The following is an 18,495-nucleotide window of genomic DNA, read 5'->3' on the forward strand; positions in this document are numbered from 1 at the left end:
AATCCGGCATACGGTTTATCGTATCGTCGCTTTTTTGCTTTCGTCTGCTGGAACATGATGTTATTCAAAGTCGATTTTTATTCAGCATCATAGCTTCAGGTTTCAGAAGCATTGTGCAATCACGGTAATACAGCGGCACACTACAAATAATGAACGAATAACTGCAATAACTGCAATATTTGCAAGTTTTAAGAAAATAAATGTATCAAAGTACTTTTTTCATCAGAATTTATTATCGAAATCGAGCATAAGAAATAATTCATTCCATTTAAAGAAACGAAAGTGATCTTGATATTTCATTTACTCAACCATCTGTCAAAAAACTGCTATTATTATACTATTAATTGTTCTAAATATTTAAATTTTTGTTTGAAATATTTGTGTGTTTTATTTAAAATAACGAAGATTGAATAATTCAAGTGAACTAAGTTCGTGGAACACGTATTCTATAATGATCGAATGCTACAAAAAATTGTAATCACTAACCTTGTAGTAAGTCACATAACCTTGACATAACCTTGACATAACTAAGTTCGTGGAACACGTATTCTATAATGATCGAATGCTACAAAAAATTGTAATCACTGTATTTTAATTTTAATTTTAATTTCTATTTTTTAGAATAGCTATAAGAGACAGGAAAAAATGTTGCGACAAAAATTGCTCCTTTTAATGACGATTATGGTAAAAATGTACTGTTTATATAATTAGAGAAGTGAAAGATGTGTGACATTCATTTGATCCTTTCAGAGTGAACTTGTTCGACAAACAAAAATTACATGACGAGTATTTATACATCCTCCATATACTTTTTACTTTACTTTTTATTCCATATACTTAATTTGCTGGCCTGACGTGTACAAGTACTTCTGTGTAATAAACCCTTTCGTTTATACGCTGCATAAGAGAAACTTTAGAGTTGTAAGATCTAATAACGTAGGAGGAGGCGGGACGAAACATGTCTTAATCAGCATTTAAGCTAATCATTATGTAAGGGTTTCGCGCCATTGTTTAGTTTACGGCGAATACAGCGACGGACCCAAGAAGTCTGGCGTCGCACTTGTCGTAAATTACAGCCAACTCTCTTTGAAGAGTCGTCGAAGGCAACATCCCCAAAGACCGAAACGCTTCCTCAGGGACAGCGACAGTCACACACACAGGATGACTTTCTTCATTAAAAGATCCTCCGTATCAGTTCGAACTTTTCATAAATTTTAACTAATACATTTTACGAGGAATCTTTGATTCACTTCTCCTTATTTTTACCGTAATGTTTTGGGGTGCTCTACATAGTTATCAAATAATTCCTTGAAATGTTTTTATTTGTTATTATTTTACAAAATATGGTGTGATATTTTGCATCGAAATTTAATAACTTTACGTATAACACCGAATAAGAGTGATCCACATAAGTAAATAACTAGATAAGTGTTATCTTCTGTTATACCGCAGAACGATGTTGCTAAAAGCATTTGCATGCAACCATGTGCCCAATTCTAGTTGCTTGGCAATTTTATACCTTGTTAAATCCGCGTAATGAATTTTTACGGAGCTAGTAATTCAATTTTTTTTGTTTTTTTTTCTACATACTATACTACCATGTTCCAATTTTAATTTCCATTTCGTCATACTTTTTCTCTACAATTAATATATAATTTTCTCTACAATTTTATAAAATATTACTTTTTTTCTGAAATCGTCATAAAGATATAATTTTATATGATATCATTTCATTATTTAAGTTTTTATTTGGAATGTCGTTAATCTCGATGTACCGAGATTAGTAATATCTTTTTTATTTTGAATAAATATTTTTGCAGGTCTTCTAAATGCTATGTTTAGCGACTTATTTTTTCAAAATCATGAAAATCAACTCTTGTGGAAGTACAAGAAACTATGTCAGTGGAACTATGCTTGACCGACATATACGTATAGTTGGAACGTGGAGTTATACCTAATCTCTCCCTAAATTTAGAAAGAATTATACACCGAAAGTGTCATTTAATCGATTGCAGTGGCTGTTAATAGACGCCCCATTTACGCAACATTTCTGCCCAAGGTGAGTCAGTATGGAAATACGTAATTGCCAAAAATTTCCACTCTGACATAAATCCTCTCGTTACTCATCTACAGCGATTTCGTAACGGGATAGCTCAACTCTGTGAAAAGAAGACACGCGATGAAGCATACTGCTACAAGTTCTCGTATACAGAAACAATGTAAACATAAATCTTGTAATTACGATTTTGACGTTGCATGCGCACGCTTCCTCGCGAACAGTGGAATCAGATGAGAGAGAGAACATCAATCATTGTCTGACATAACGAAACTCGAATAAGAATTAGCCACGCAAGCAGGTAAAAGATTATTCGCTTAACTTCTTTTATCATTATTATTGTCAAAAGTATGTCGTGATGTAATGTAAAAATTAATTGATAGATTTTCTATTATTTGAAAATATTTGTTATTCCTAGAATATATCTGTAATATAATATCACAATTGTATTATTTGTTTATTAATTTCATATTTTATAAAATTATCATATTTGGTTTATTAGTAAGTAATTCACAATTTTGGGATTGGGTTTTTTTAGACTTTTTGTTCTTAACACTGATAAGGAATTTTATAAACTCGGATATTTATGAATAAAACCATTACAAAGTATAAAAGTAACGACAACAATGATTATAATTATGCCAAAATAAATAATTATATGTCATAAAGCATATTTATATGTATGCTGCAACGCGATACATTAAAAAAAGGAAGATTATTATATTTTTAAGAACTGCATTTACGGATATAGAAATACATCGAGAAATATGAAAGTAATCGCCTTCAAACAGGGAAATTGTTTTAGTATTTCATTTTGATTAACCCTTGTCGCCCAGAAACTTGTAATAAGTTTTAGTAGATTTTTTTCTATCTTTTCAAATGTTTCTACTAGCACGATGACTTCAAACAGTCTTCATCCTTCCAAATTGACCTAATAGTTCTAATGATTATACTAGATTTATAAATAATAAATTTAATACCTCTATTGGAATTGCGAATGGAATTATATTTGAATGTATTTTAAATAAAATATATAATATTTTATAAAATGGCACCACATATTTTTAACTTCTTGTTAAGATCAATATACTGGATCCTAGGCAATGAAGACATATTACTTACTGTACTATATTTGTTTTAGATGTACTACCTCAATTTATTTCTTAGATCAAATCTTCACATGGTTGACTTCGTGGTCATTTCAGGTATTAGTGTCATGCGAAGCTTCATCAGCTTGTAGCTGATTCCAAGCATATCATAAGAGGAGCAAAGACTACGTTTACAGCATAGAAAATAATAATTTATTCAACATTTAGCGGAAATATAAACGTACAATGCGAAATATTACTCGAAACGAACATAAATGTTAACTATCCGTAAGAGCGTGTGTAGTTACCATATTACGAGACGTTCTTGTTGGACACAATCATTGTTTCCTGTACGAATGTATATTCTTTCCTAAATCACTAAAAAATCTGGACCACGTTTGGAAACGTGCGAAGGGAATTATTCCGTAAATTTGTCTAATCTTTTATTTCTATGCGATTCTTTCTTCCTTTGACAGCAACTAACATATTTCCAAGCATCTGTGGTAAATACAGGAAAGGATACAGTGGATTCCCCGAGCAAGCGATATATGCAATAATTGCCATACCTTTCTCATATTTTTGTTTCTTCGATGCTCATTAAAGTATCGAGACTTTATCGCTGCACTGTGAATTTTATACATTTATTTATGATCGCATAAAGTACACTTTGTCAAATAATTTCGATTACTAAGAGAGCACTAGAATAATTTTGATTTACGTAAGTCTTCTGTAGTATATTCATTATATTTTTGTAACAATAATACACACATATTTCTAGGTTTTTTAGCATCATTTGTGCTTCATTTTCGTTCACAAAGTGTAACTGAAAATATATACAAATGCATCCCTTATGATTGTGAAAAACAAAATATGTTTATTTTTTATGTAAACATCGTTTGATGTAAACAATTTGTAAACAATTTGATGTAAACTAACAAATGCACCATGGATGCATTATATTATTTTATGAATAATATATATTCTCTTCTATTTTTATTTAACAATTCAGTTTCACTCCTGTTATTGCATATTAAGTAAATTGACCATCAGGAAATACAGTTTCAGCATACATGAATTCTGGTGAAATGCGAAACAACATAATATTTATGTGAAAATTGAGTTTGTAATTACGTGAACAGTAATTAAAAAATAGATGCAAATATTAGCGAGTTGTCACTTTAATTATAACTATGATAATTGTTTTGGAATGACACTGTGAAATAATACATGAATACAGTGTGAAAAAGGACTTAAAAGAATAAACTGAAATAATGATACTAAAAGTCTGAAGAAAGCTTTGAATGAAATTACGTAAATAATGGAATATTGTGAGCGTAATGAAGGCAGCACCTTTCATTGCAAGATGTAATTATTTTTATGAACTATACAGCTCTCTTTAAATATTTGAAGTATTGCTTCATAAATCATTATAAAAAATATTTAAATATTTAAATCGATCATCTTTTAATTGTTATTTCGAGTCTGCATGTTTGTTTTTAAAAAGCGGAATAGTACGTTATGCTTTTATTACCACACAGTGTTATTACTAAATTTAATGTAAAATTATAAGTTTGCTAAATCAATCGTACGTAGCAACAGTCAAATAAAAATGTGTTTCCCCTTTTAACAATTTAAATAAGTGAAAAGAAATATAATAATGTTCTTAAAGTTACGTAATTACTTCACAGTGTAGTGTTTCACTTATTAAAGTTACATAAAAATTAAATGTCTTTCTAATAATAAGATTACGTAGTACGAAGATTGGACTTTTTTTTATTTAATTTAGAATTTTGTGAAAGCATCGCTGCAAAAAGGATCTACTGTATTACATTTTCCTGCTTTTTCAATGTATGGCTCAAAGTACACTGCTATACATGATACTCTCCTAAATGCGATTCATCTCGCACAACTCAGGCTTCCTGTGCCTTTTCGTTATCTAGCTATGTAAATTAACGTCATAAAAAGTGGTATAATGAACAGAGGTATAGAGGCATGGAGGAGGTTAAGTCACATTGCGTTTTACAGAACAGTTATTGTATAATAATACTCACATTCATCTTGTACAAGTATGTTACATATACATATGTGTCTCTATAAACATATATGTATGTATACACAGTTCAATTCATTCGCTTCCATACTGAACGCAGAAGACGAACAAAAGCAAAGAAAATAAAATAATTTGATATTACCTTATGCAAATTCTTTTCCATCGGTTTTCACAAATTCAGTGTTCCTTACTCAACTCTTTTTATCGCGAGGTCGATTTCTCTTGAAAGAAACATGACGAATAAAATGTGTAAACAAATTTATGGAAACGAATTTACTTGAAACGTCTATCTTTAGAAGTCTGACAAAAAAATATTTTACATAATATTTGTAATACCTATTATTTAATGTATAATACGATACAGTATGTATATAAATTATGACCGTAAAATCATAATATTTACAAAATTATTTCGAACACCAGATTTTAAAAGCTTGTAAAAAGTACTATAATTATACTTATGTAATTAACATTAAAAATTGTTGAATGTTCCGAAATTATACTACAAAATTCAATAGAAGTAAAAATCGACAATTCGAAAAAGTCGTATCAAATATAATATGTAGGAAGGCTAAAAAGTCTGTAAAGAAAATTGAAGAATGTATTACTTTTATAAGAAAAAATTAATATCTCTCACATGTTACGAATAATCAATTGTATAGCATTTTTTCAATCCGATGGTAAACAATTTCGAACAATAGAACAAATGATGCAAAAGTAGTACTCCTTGACTATTTGATTTACGTTCCAAAAATTATTGCATATCAGAAAAAGTATACATTCTTCTCTTTCAATAACGGATGCCGAAGCGATGCGCAATTGTTGGCAAGATTATTTATAGCTTCTGAGAAACTAATATACACAGTTACCTTCAGAATTCGCTACTTCTTCATCGATATTTTGCTATGTTCCGTATTGTTTGCTATTGCATACTACTTGCGTTTACCCAATATGTTCACGTATATATTATGCTTCGATTGCGAATCGAATTCCAATGTTAAACAATTTCCCTAAAATATTCCACTAAACCTTTCACTTGGAGCTAACAGCCAAGTGAACTAAATGGAACAAACATATTCGACAGAAAGTGTTCATATCAAAATTTCATTCTTTTTAATAATAATATCTGCGTACAGTGTGAACACGAATGACTAACCACGCGTATATAATACTCAGAGAGCCGATACCGTCGTAATAATTACAGTTACGCTTATTCGCAGTTATCTTCACAAAAATGTCTCGCTCATAAATATAATAACTATAATAAGAAAACCAACGAATCATGATTAAAATTGCATCGAAAAAATCACTATGCTGTTATACACTGAAATATCTACTTATGAACGAAAAAATTTAAAAAACGCAGATATTCGAATGTACAATAGAATAGTCATTTAGGAAGAAGCCTGAAGGTTTATTAAAAAATACATCGGTGAAAATTAAGAATCCAACTAACTTGTTAAATATGCGTACATATTTTTAGATTCTTCTAATATAATTCATTACGCAAGCGAGAAAAGGAAATATATGTACTAGCGCCATTTATTCACTGTTTCTTCATCTTCATCGGTGAATGCAAATACAGAGGATACACTGTCCCCCTTTCGATTCTCTCTGATTATTAGATTAATAGTTCTACGAGCACGATCACAAACGAAATTTGCCTTGCAAAGCGTATTAGACCTATCGGGATTATGATCGGAGAACTGTAATCGGAAATCACATCTCTAGTAGTGCATTACGGTCAGGTTATTAGTTCCCTCAGAAATGTAGCCAGAGCACTGTCACGTTGGGGAAATCTCTAGAGGGAAATCACGGGGAGAAAAATCTCTTGTAGAATCGAACGATGAGAATGTTGCTCGCATGGAATCGCAGCTAGAAAATCGTGATCGGTAAGAAGAAAACTTTTACCGAGCATCATGATCAAAATCTCCGACATTCTCACCGTCTCAGAGCGGAGAACATTAAGCATTGTTACTCATCGATCAGCATGTTCGAAGCACAACTGTCTGAATTTCGATCAGCGATGCGCGAATCTCGGGTCTCGACTCTCTGATGGCAATACGTAAATCGTAAGAAGCATTTCGTTTACGTATCCTAAGTGTCAACTATATCGTTACTCTCCTGTTCACCGTCAACTTCTCCTTACGTCGTATACAGTAACGCGTTCGCTTCGATCGCCATACTTATTAATAAATCAACAGAGGAAAATAAAACAATTGCATAATTACACCCCGTTAAGTCTCATTTGGCTGACGAATTGCACGCTTCAAAAAACAAAACTTCTATATCGCCTACCGTGTGCCGACTCTGCAAAAAGTACTCTCATTTTAATTGATTCGTCGATTTGTTTGCCTTCGAAAAGCATTGAGATTATTTCTTGGTTTCTTGATTTTAGCTTTGTATCTTGATTTTTCAGGTACGATCACACAAATTATTTCAACTAAATCATCACAAAATAGTTGATAAATTGTTTGTGGAATTATTATTATTGTTTTTAATTTTTAATTTCAATTATTCATTAAAAATCCCTGCATTTGTAGAAAAGCTAACACAATCTATCTTTTGTTTTTATTCTTTCTTCGTATCCTGCTTTGAAAAGCTAGAAACCTAATGTTAATCGAGAATACGTATTTTAAACCAATAAAATTTGTACTAAAGTACGCAAGTTATTTCCGACATTATCTGCAAAATCGCAACTGTTATTAATAATTATATTATCTGTAATTGTTAAAATCGTTATAATGAACTTTTCAGTAGTCGAACTCAAGTAATAAGTCTAAATACTTTTGAATAGATACGAAAAAGAATAGATAAAATAATCACACATCGTGATGTATGTATTTCATGACATAAAATAAATCCACATCTTTATCTTTCAGTATCGTAGGAAGTTGAAATAGCAGGTCGAGAAGGAAACGTTTCGAAAGCAACTTTTAGTATACAATAAAAATGTGTTACTTTTTTATTTGGCATTGCACCTTTTTGTTGATGATTTGAGGCAGAAACATATCGAATTAGTAATCCGTGCGCAGTGCGCAGACCTGTTTGGAACGTCTCTCCGTGGCTATCAAAATGGGAGTACTTTTTAATACCACACTACATAATATGTATATTAAATCGTCCTGGTAAACACGTATGCATAACGCAACAGCACAACAAGTATATTATTTTGCCGCTATTTAGCCACGTAAATTACTCCCTGTTTACGTAATAATTCGAATATGCACAGGGCCACGGGATACACGCGCGTGCGAATACCATGCGATACGCTGTATCGTCAAAAAACAATGTTCACCTATAGAAAATCGCGCTAAGATGGTTGCGACAATAACAGAGCTGAAAGCTGTTCGCCGTTTCTGTTCAATGCACGTGACTGCGTACGTCAGAAACCGGAAGCTAACCATAATTAACAAGCAAATTAATGGAAGAACAGATTCTTAGTACGCGAGACAATGACACATATTTTTCCTATCGTTCCTTTAGAACTTTCTCAAATTTGTTATTGTCCATTGGGTGCATCGGATGAATTGCAGTAATTGTCAAAATATGTAACACACTTCGCAATTAGTGCGTTTCTCAACATTTTTAAATATGGTGATGAATCTTGTGTAGTATTTTTCGGTTTTTGATAAACTGCTTACTACAATAACGCCTGCAGTTAATGTACAAATTCTAATCACGTGTAAACACTAATGTGTATAGTGAGTTACAAACACCTTTAAGCTCATTCATTTTAGTACTAATATTTCTTGAACACAACAACGAGACGTTGATTGATAGGAAACATTTAATTGTGAATGAAATAGATTCTTCTATTAGGAAATAGACTTTGTGTTTGAGTTCAATTTCTGCGAACTTTAATATACTTTAATATACAAAAATTCAGAGTTTACTAATTATATTGTAAATATAAATATTATTGTTACAAGAAGTAAGATCGTATAAGTTTGACATCGATTTTTTCATAGTAGAAACTTTTTGTGTAATATTCTTTTCTCTTGATTTCTTTATTCATGTAGAAGCTCCATTCGCAATTAGAGCATTAAACAGAATTTTGCATATTTAAAAGAATTAAAAGGAGATTATCGGCTCACGAATTATCGACACTGCAAGAATTTGATCATAAATTCTTCAGGGAAATAGTCGGTAAGTGGATATAAGTAAAATTTTTGATGGAATTGAAATGTAGAAAACAAACCAACAAATAAACATTTCAAGAATGAAAACTCTTATAAAAGTTAGGATAAAGTAATTTACAACACAATCCAGTAGATTCAGCAGCCCTTACAAAATAAGGAATATTAACAATTTAGGATGAAAGAACAATTTTCGAAGAAATATAAAGTTCATTCTAGTTATTGTTTTATTCGTTAATATATTATACAAATTTGGCAATATAATTTGCTGTTATAATTAAAATTCTAGCAACCGAGTACAAATATGAAATTGTCTTAGTTTCTGTTTTAGCCTGATACTTCTTTACAAACATCAACGATATAAACGAATGTAAACATGTGATTTTGACTTGATCATTGTTGGAAAAGCGGTAGATAAAAATTAAAAATCTTCTTCAAGCACAGCATTCCTATTATGCATCATGATTTCAGAATTACCTAAACACTGTCATCAAACATATTCTGTAAACTAGCTGAAAGTAAAATCAACAATTTTATACAGTTAAGAGACGAACAATCTTCGAAACTAAAGCATTGTGATCGTTCTAACAAACATAACTTACTAAAATTAACATAAAATATATAGTCAATGATTAGATGTAAAACATAATCATTTTCGTCAAAAGCTTACGAAATTATTTTACAAATACTCTAAAGAGAAGGCAAAAGATGAGATAAATTGAATAATAAAAGTCAAATCTAACCGTGTATAATATCAGATTCAATTTCATATCAATGTCAACAATGAGCGAGGAAAACATGTTATGTATTCTAAACGAGACATTAAATTGTTCTCTATATTTTCTAGCTTACAAAAAATCTATTTAAAGACTCGTATTAAATGTGTATTTATTCCTCATTGTACTTTCTAATAATATTCCACGGAAAATTAGCTGTAATTTAAATGAATTCATTGCCCGAATAATACTGATTCGAGCAAAGCCACAAATTGCACAGTTTCTTGTTTTCGTTGCGCTCATGCTCGTCGAGGGGGTAATAAATCCAGCTGAGCCCCATTATCCAGAAATACGTAAAATAAGTCAGACAAAATGGTGCAAGAAATTACGAGGATCGCCATGGAAACGAACAGTCAAATGTCGGGCATATCGAATAAATAGCGCTCATCGTTGAAGCACTTGACCGAAAAAATCTGTTTTTACGCTAAATCTTCGAATCTCGAAATGCTCGCAGCAGACTAGTAACTCTGATTTCCGCCAGATAAGCAAAATTGCTTGTAACATTTAGGTGAAATCAAATATACTGCACATGTCGTTAATTTTACGCGTTCATGCGTAACTGAATTAATAACGCGATTGATTGAACACAAAAATTTTAATGTAATCACCGTCGCGAGTATCATTACTTACAAAGTAATCGACAAGATAATACCACATTATCTAAAATGTTTGTTACTGTGTGCAAAATGTAGTTTCCAAAGTGATTGATTTACGTTTTACGCTTCACGATTTACGTTTACATTTTTATAGATTTTCAAGGCGTTGCATCCTATTTGAATTTATATTATCAATTGTACTTGTCAAAATTATTGTCTTCGCCATTGTTTAAATGTTTAATGTTGTGAATTGAATTAAACATCCATCACGACTGATATTATGATAGTTTTTGGAATGATAAATATTGTTCAAGTGAGAATTTTGTTTTAATTTTCGCCACTTTTCGGCGAACCAGCTAATGAACGATTATTTCAACCAATACACCGGTTGAACACAGTTCGAATCCAATTTCAAAATCGATCTCGCGAATCACTAGGAAATCTGTTCTTGAGTTGAGGCTTCGAATGAAAGCATCAAAAACTAATGATACACTGACGCTATGTAACCTCGCGGTTAAATTTCGCTGAGATTCGAGGAAACAACGACAACAGCTTGTAGAAACTACTTTTAACTATACAGTACAGTAAAATACGAGGCGTGGGGTATCTGGATTTGGAACGAAGCTGTTAATACCTGAAAATTCCTTGCGTCCTGCTGCGGCTTGTATCTGCGAAAAAAATGGAAAAGAATTGTTACATTTAATATGTTTGTTTCCAATCAGGGTTCGTAAAATGATTATTACATTATTTATTTAAAAGAAGCCAAAAAGAATGCAGCAACAATTGCTAAATGTATTTTAAGAAAACTTTTTACCTAATGGAACTGATTCTGCAACAGTAGTTTCATTAATATAGTGTATAGTCTCAGTAATTGTAACATTAAAAAAGTTGCTTGCGATTTATAGATCACTAAGATCTGCAATTCGTTCCTTAATTGTCACAGTATTCGAATTAATAATATCGAGATTTATTTTTGATCACTGTACAAAGTACATTACAGTGTCATTATAGCACGGACGTTCGTACATTTAAATGGCGTGATAGATAAATAGATTGCTATACATTTTTTTGTGACATTTTCACTTTTTGTAGATACACAATTTTACACACAATACAATATAGAATGGTATAGCGCATAACATTATACAAGCATCGTACACATTGTTCTCTCAAATCGAACTAAATCTAAATCACAGAAAAATGGAACCTCGAGAAATTACTTTATATCCCTCTAGGAGTACAAAACAATGACCGATTCGAATTAATTTTGCCGCGATCAAGTTATAAACGACAATAGAATAATTCTGACGATTAACAACTTTCCAGCACGAAATTAAATACATGTACATATTCAGAAGAGTTTTTACCAAAACTGTAGAAGAATTTCCAAATGCTTCCGCTCAGGATTATTTTTAAGTTTGAAAATTAAAAATATTATTTAATAGCAATTTACAAAATGCCGATTATAAAAATGTAATGTTAATTATTTCACATGAATATCTGCAATACCTATCATTTTAGTTATGACTTTTTCAAAGTTATGCCTTACGTTTTCAACCTGCATAACTAAAAAATGCTAAACAATACCGAGGATTAACTTATGACATTACAAGCTTACAAAATGTTACAAAAATTCGAAGTGTGATAACAAGACTACGCATTTTACGCATTGAAGACAAAAATCTGTTGATCAAATGCAAAACATTAAAAACATTTCAATAAAAATACTATGATGAAATATTAATCTGCAGTATCTTAGAACAATAAAATAGTTACTTAATTACAGTGCTACATTAAATCTGTACTGCTATGTACAATGAATAGTGTTATACGTGGGCCATTTTGGATTAATCTATTAATAAGTGAAACAAGTTTCGATAAAAAAAAATAATTCAGCTATCGCATATTCAACTAATCGTTAAAGATGTAAATCTAAAACTGCACAATAACATTCTTACAACTTTAATGTACAGGATCTCGTCGAAAATACGAAATCAATATTTTCTTAATAAGAAATAAAAAACTCCCTTTTATAAGTAGTTCGTACAGCAAACCATAAGGCTTCAACAATTTCACCAAGGACATTCTAACAAACATTGTTAAACTAATTACACGGGCAACTAACCTGCGCAGCAATTTCTCGTTTGTTGAAAGACCAGGCGCCAGCGTCCACCCAATCGTTCTGCTCAGCAGTTTTGGAATCCTCAGTTGCACGCGAGGCGTCTTCCACCGTTGTCGGTCTACCGAGAGCCTTGCTCTTTCTCGGCGATTTTGGAACTTGGTTCGCGGGGCTTCCCAAGGGACCGGCATCTTGAGAACATTTCGCACCGATCACAGTGTGTCCACCTTCAAACTGCACTGACTTCTTCCTCTTAGCCTTACCGAACTTGGAGGTTGAATCGCTAGGAGATGTTAGCAACGTGTCTTCATCTTTCCTCGTTCCCAAATCCTCGATTACCTCGACAGAATCGTTCAGTCGGGTCGAATGTTCCTCCTCGAGCATGTCCGTAATTGCGGCGCAGCTGCCCTTTGTTCTGGCTGATTCGACCGCACTTGTGACCGAGACCGATGTCTGAACGGTGTCCTTCCGGAACTCGGAGGGCCTACCCTTGATCGCCCTCGCCTCCAGTCCTCTACGAATGCTGAACACCGACTGGTGTCCCGGCATTTCATCTCTATCTAATTTATCTCTATCGTTAGTTTTAGAATCGTTGTCGGTCGTTGCATCGCGCCGAATCTCGTAGTACTTAACGAAGCTTCTAACTCTACCGGGGGTTATTGTTACAGTGTCGCGGGATTGGTCGTCACTTACAGCTACGGATGTAACAGCCCTGTTATTGTCATTATTATTACAATGGGGTTGAGGAATCCTCCTAGCTATGGCACTTTTGGCGCCGCTACCCGTTCTCCTGCTTAAATCTAACTGTTCGCCGACCGGGCCACGGTCATCGAGCTCCTCATCATTATGATTCTCTGCGTCAGTCTTTTCGCTGCAGCTGGCTACCTGTCGAGGTAGCATGGAGCTCTCTGCTGCGCTCATATCGCCCTTCTCATTAGATACGATGTTTTTGCGCGGAAACCTTGACTCGTCGTAAGTCTCAAGTACGTTGCTTGACACTTTTAAGTCATCCTCGTCGTCACCGTGTTCCGATCTGTGTACATCCACCTTGACGATCTCCGTGTGGCTGTTGATCTTCCTGTCAAGGCCGGCTGGAAATCCACTGAGTTCAGTTGTAGATGTGCTTCTGAAGCTGAATTCACCTGACGAATTCTTACCTTCCATTGACGTTCGCATCTGTCTGGAACTTTGCGAAGACCCTGTTGGATTTTTGTTATGACGAGTATAGTGTACCTTTTCTGCTTCATAGATCTCCGATGTCAAAGCAGACGTTTCCTTGTCACTGCTTACTTGCAGGATACCATCGCTACCTTGTTTTTCATTGTTTACCGGTCTCAATTTAAGTTTGCTAAAATTTGATAGCAACTCGTTCAGCACGTCACATTTTACCTCGCTTGCGTGCTTTTTGCTCGATTGAAAGTCATTAGGCGATCTTGGATTGCTAACTGAAGTGTCAATCTTCTTCGGGATTTCCTTGGACTTCGTTACTTTCCAGATCTCCGCGCACGTCTTTATCGAATCGGGTAGCTGGCATGCAACTTCGCTTTCTTCCTCGATCATAGGGATCAATTCTTCGTTCATCACCAACGAGGATGATTTCGGATGAGTAGCTACTATCTTGCAACTCGTTGACCCGGCCCAAGTTTCAGCCTCATCTTCACAGAGCATGTTCTCCAAAAATGAGTTCCTCCTGATGCTAACCGGTACGCTACCTACTCGTCTAAGGGGTCCTTTGTTCGTATTCTTCACATCATCTATGTTCTCCCCTAAATCATATTCGTCGAGGTGGCCATCAAGTGCAGCTAAAGATAAAGTAACGGCTTCTACACTATCAGTTTCATCTTTGAAGATCTGACTCGCCAATTCAGAATCATTCGACGAGGAGTCATGACAAACCACACAGCTCCGAAGCGATTCGTTGACGAAAATTTGCCGCTTGTACTGCCGACTCGATTTATCGAATGACTCAGTCATTGCTGCCTCGCAGTTATCGCATTTTTGCTTTTCAACAGGTAATTGGTCATCTGTATTAATTTGAGTACTGTTCATTAACGAATTACATCTCTCCTCATTGTTCTTTACCGTTGTCCGATTTTCAGTTATTGTTTGGTTTATTGTCAATTTTTCCTCGCTGGCAACAGGATCACTAATTAATTCTTTTTCCACAGTATTTTCTGTGTCCATCGTTATTTTCTGTTTGATAACATCATCCACAGTTTCATTAGTGTTTCCAAAAATTGTAGTCTCAACGGTTTCAAATTTACTGCTAGCATCCTCGTAAAATTCTTCCGATAGATCTGATAGAATCCGCGGTTCTGTCTTGTGCTTTTCTTTGACGTATTGAACAAAATTAATCGGAGCTTCAAACAGCGGATCGATATCGTTGATAGACCTCTTCGACAAATCCTTTTCGACTCTATCCAACGTAGAAGTATTCTCCAGTCGAGGATCTGTTTCTGTCCTCGTCAAACTTATCTCTAATCTATCCATGTTCACAGACTTCAATGTATCAACCAAGGAACTAGTTTCAAAGGATTGATTTTGCAATTCCACGAAAGTCGAGTCGCCAAAGGAATCCTTTAGAACAACACTCTCATAGTTATTTTCATCCGGCGATCCTCGATCAGCTAAGTCCATAGAAATACAGGTGTATTCGAATGGAACCTCGTCAGCATCGTCGCGGTTGTTCAAAATCGTGCAGAAAGGTACGTCACCGAACTCGTCGGAGTCATCAGAGCTCTGTCGGCATCCTTCGAGGTGTTCCTCTTTGAGCTCTGTGTTGTCCGTGATCTCCGTCAGCTGTGCAGAAGCGACAGTGCCGCGAGTAGTATTCTGCTTTACAGGTGGATCTATGTCTTCTCCTCCATCCTCACTAAGATCATGATCCGGGGTTGAGGAACTCGGGGATTGGATGACGAATCTCACTTTGGTCAACCTAGGAACGCTTGGTGGATCCTCGTCGAAGTTGTCGTAGAACATCGGACCAGCAGATCGGCGGATGTTCAGCCTGCTGCTCCTGTCGATGTAGTCCTCGAAAACGAAGCGGTTCGAGTCGTCGAACTTGTTGAACAGGTTGTCCGTGAAGGTGTTGCCCCACCTGTCCAGGCACTTCTCGAACGGTAGGTTAGTCGTAGTCACGCGGAAACACATGTCGGCCTCTTCGTCGTCCAGCGAGTGCTCGAAGGACTCGTGGAAAATGTCGCGGATGGAGCTGACCAGCTGGACGATCGTCTCAGGCGTGGTGTCCTCCTCGCGCGGCATACTGTTGGACATCACGTTCTGGAAGTCGTGCAGAGTGAACAGCAGCGGCGGGTACTTGTCTGGCTCCTTTCTCGATAATGTCTCGAATAAGGGAAACGCGCGTTCAGCGCCCGCATTGCGAGCATCGTTTATCTCGTTCGCGCCGTTGCTCATCTCTTTAGTCGGTATCAGGTCGGTGTCTTCGAACTGTCGCGGCAGAGGCCTGACAGGCTTCTTCGAACTTAAGCTGTGCAAAGTTTCCTCCGACTCTTCGACCAGCCGACTGTCTGGAATTGTTTCTTCTTCATCTACATCCCGGTGACATTTGGTGACGTGGGATTTAACTCTTCGGGTTGTTCGCGGTGGTGGTGGCGGCGGTGGCGGCGCCAGACGTTTTCTCTCCACCTTCTTTAGACTGCTCGAAGACGTTCCTTGAGGAGATTTTACAGTACCGGGACACTTTGCTTTGCGCTTTTTGCGCCGCGGCGGGACTGGCGGTATGCTTGCTGATGCTGCGCCTGGAAACATTGGTTCACGAACATTTATTTATGTGACGATGAAAACTATTACATTTTGCTTACACTATGTAACTCGTTTTACCACTCGTTTTACGTACCACCCCTGGTAAGAAATATTCGACCAAACAGATTAAGCGTCTATCATCGGTAATTGTTCTTATATTTAATGTGGAAATTCGTTTCATTATTGACAAATACAAATGTAATGATAAAACTCGTTACACATCAACAAAATGTTAATATAAACACGAATATATCTATTCTTTTCCAAGTTATACAATGGTTATTATTATTATTATTATCATCAACATTTCAAAGTATTACGAACTATCCTAATAAGTGGCTATGTTATATTTTAAATTTTATATAATTTTCACATAACGACGGATAACGCATTTTTTTTATTTAGCGAAAAGTCAAGAACAACAGTCATGTTCACGATTTTAATCAAATATTTTCTGCCAGTGGTAGTATAGGTACATATTTACATTATGTTTGTAAAAATCTTAGTTTAGATAGCAAAAAAATAACACTAATTAAAATACAGATTGTACAATTTTGAAACAATTTCCAATATTGTTCACATACGAACAGTATTAGTCAATGAACCACTTAAAAGATCCACGAAGGTCACTATACTTGTTCGATCGAGAATACGATTGAAGAATTTAATCATGCACTAAATTACGTACCGATGCGCGTTAAAGTGGAATACAAAAAATGTTTTAATATCAAGTGCGGACATAAACAATTTATTCTTAATATCCAGAAAAACGTTGCTTCACACGCACAAAGTAAATCATATCTTAAAGTTCCCAAAAAATTGTTTACTGCACCAAAAGTGTTTTAAATATGATTTAATTGATCCTAAGTTCACTTTTAAATTGCAATGTTCAACATCGTTTGAACTATTTTTGTGACATGTGTTAATTACGTTAGATTAGAAGATTCAAAAACCGCTGTTCAAATAATTAAACTCTCAGTTGAGCTATGATTAAATAGTGAAGTGAAAACGAAATTAAAATTGAGAATATTATCGAGGCACAATCAAATACTGGTAATTACATTTGTGCATATTGGAGAGGTAGCAAACGGCGGCGAGTGTTTTTTAAAATGATCCGAGATCCGGAAACGCGAGACTGACACGAATGTTAGACCGTTCGAGGAATACTAAAGGTGATTCTCTACAAATGACAGTCCGCTCGACCCCTCTCCACACGCGGTCAATAGCAGTGATTCAGTAACACGAGCAAGTTTAAATTTCTTACTCAATGAAGGAAGACCTACGTGAAACGCTAAAATCAATGACACTTGCAAATGTCATTCCAGATGTAACCCCTAACTTCGGCTATGTAAATTTCTTTATGTTAACAATTCTAGAAGAATGAATTGTTGTTCACATCAAAAATTCCTTAATTAGTCATTATTCAACAATTCAGTTTACGAATTTTAATATATCGCCTTCTAGTTATTTTTTTTTTTAATATTTTGTAAATATTTTTAAAAGATTGTTCTTCTTTCTTAAGATGCACTAATTTCATAAATATTTGTTTCAGATATTATTCATGCTTTATATGCGACGATGCTTTTAAGATGTAATTTTTAATCATTATATTCGTTATTAAACGGCATGAGTTTAACGTGGTCAACCGTAGTAATGGACAAATAGAGAGTGTAACAAATGGTGCTGCTTCGAACTCTGAGCAAGGCTTCGCCCGCTAAATGGATAAACACAATTCGATTAGGTTACGTGAACGATGCAGCCACGTTCGACGTAATGGACATAACGACCTTAACGATATTCTGTCATGGTTTTTATGCATAAGTGCATTCACCATCTTGATCATAATACTAAAAAAAATAGGGTTGTAAATTTTTGTAAAAATATATCTATTAAAATTTTGATCACTATG

At 34.6% G+C, this 18,495-nt stretch overlaps 1 protein-coding gene across 2 annotated transcripts in view; it reads right to left on the reverse strand.

The window, feature by feature from the left end:
- The window catches only part of LOC117227272 (uncharacterized), a 197,053-nt gene extending 179,290 nt beyond the window's left edge, over nt 1-17,763 (reverse strand). Inside the window, exons 1-4 of one of the 2 annotated variants that reach the window (XM_033482373.2) lie at nt 17,648-17,763; nt 13,088-16,582; nt 12,831-13,015; nt 11,340-11,373 (exon numbers count right to left, since the gene is read on the reverse strand). In XM_033482373.2, the coding sequence (XP_033338264.2) occupies nt 11,340-11,373; nt 12,831-13,015; nt 13,088-16,582; nt 17,648-17,657 (3,724 nt within the window). In that variant the 5' untranslated portion in view covers nt 17,658-17,763. Of the gene's footprint in view, nt 1-11,339; nt 11,374-12,830; nt 16,583-17,647 lie in introns of both variants that reach the window. The other variant, XM_033482372.2, reaches the window with a different exon arrangement.
- Nucleotides 17,764-18,495: the final 732 nt, after the last annotated feature.

This window comes from Megalopta genalis, chromosome 6, assembly GCF_051020955.1.
Source record: "Megalopta genalis isolate 19385.01 chromosome 6, iyMegGena1_principal, whole genome shotgun sequence".
In the NCBI taxonomy this organism is placed as follows: Eukaryota; Metazoa; Arthropoda; class Insecta; order Hymenoptera; family Halictidae; genus Megalopta; species Megalopta genalis.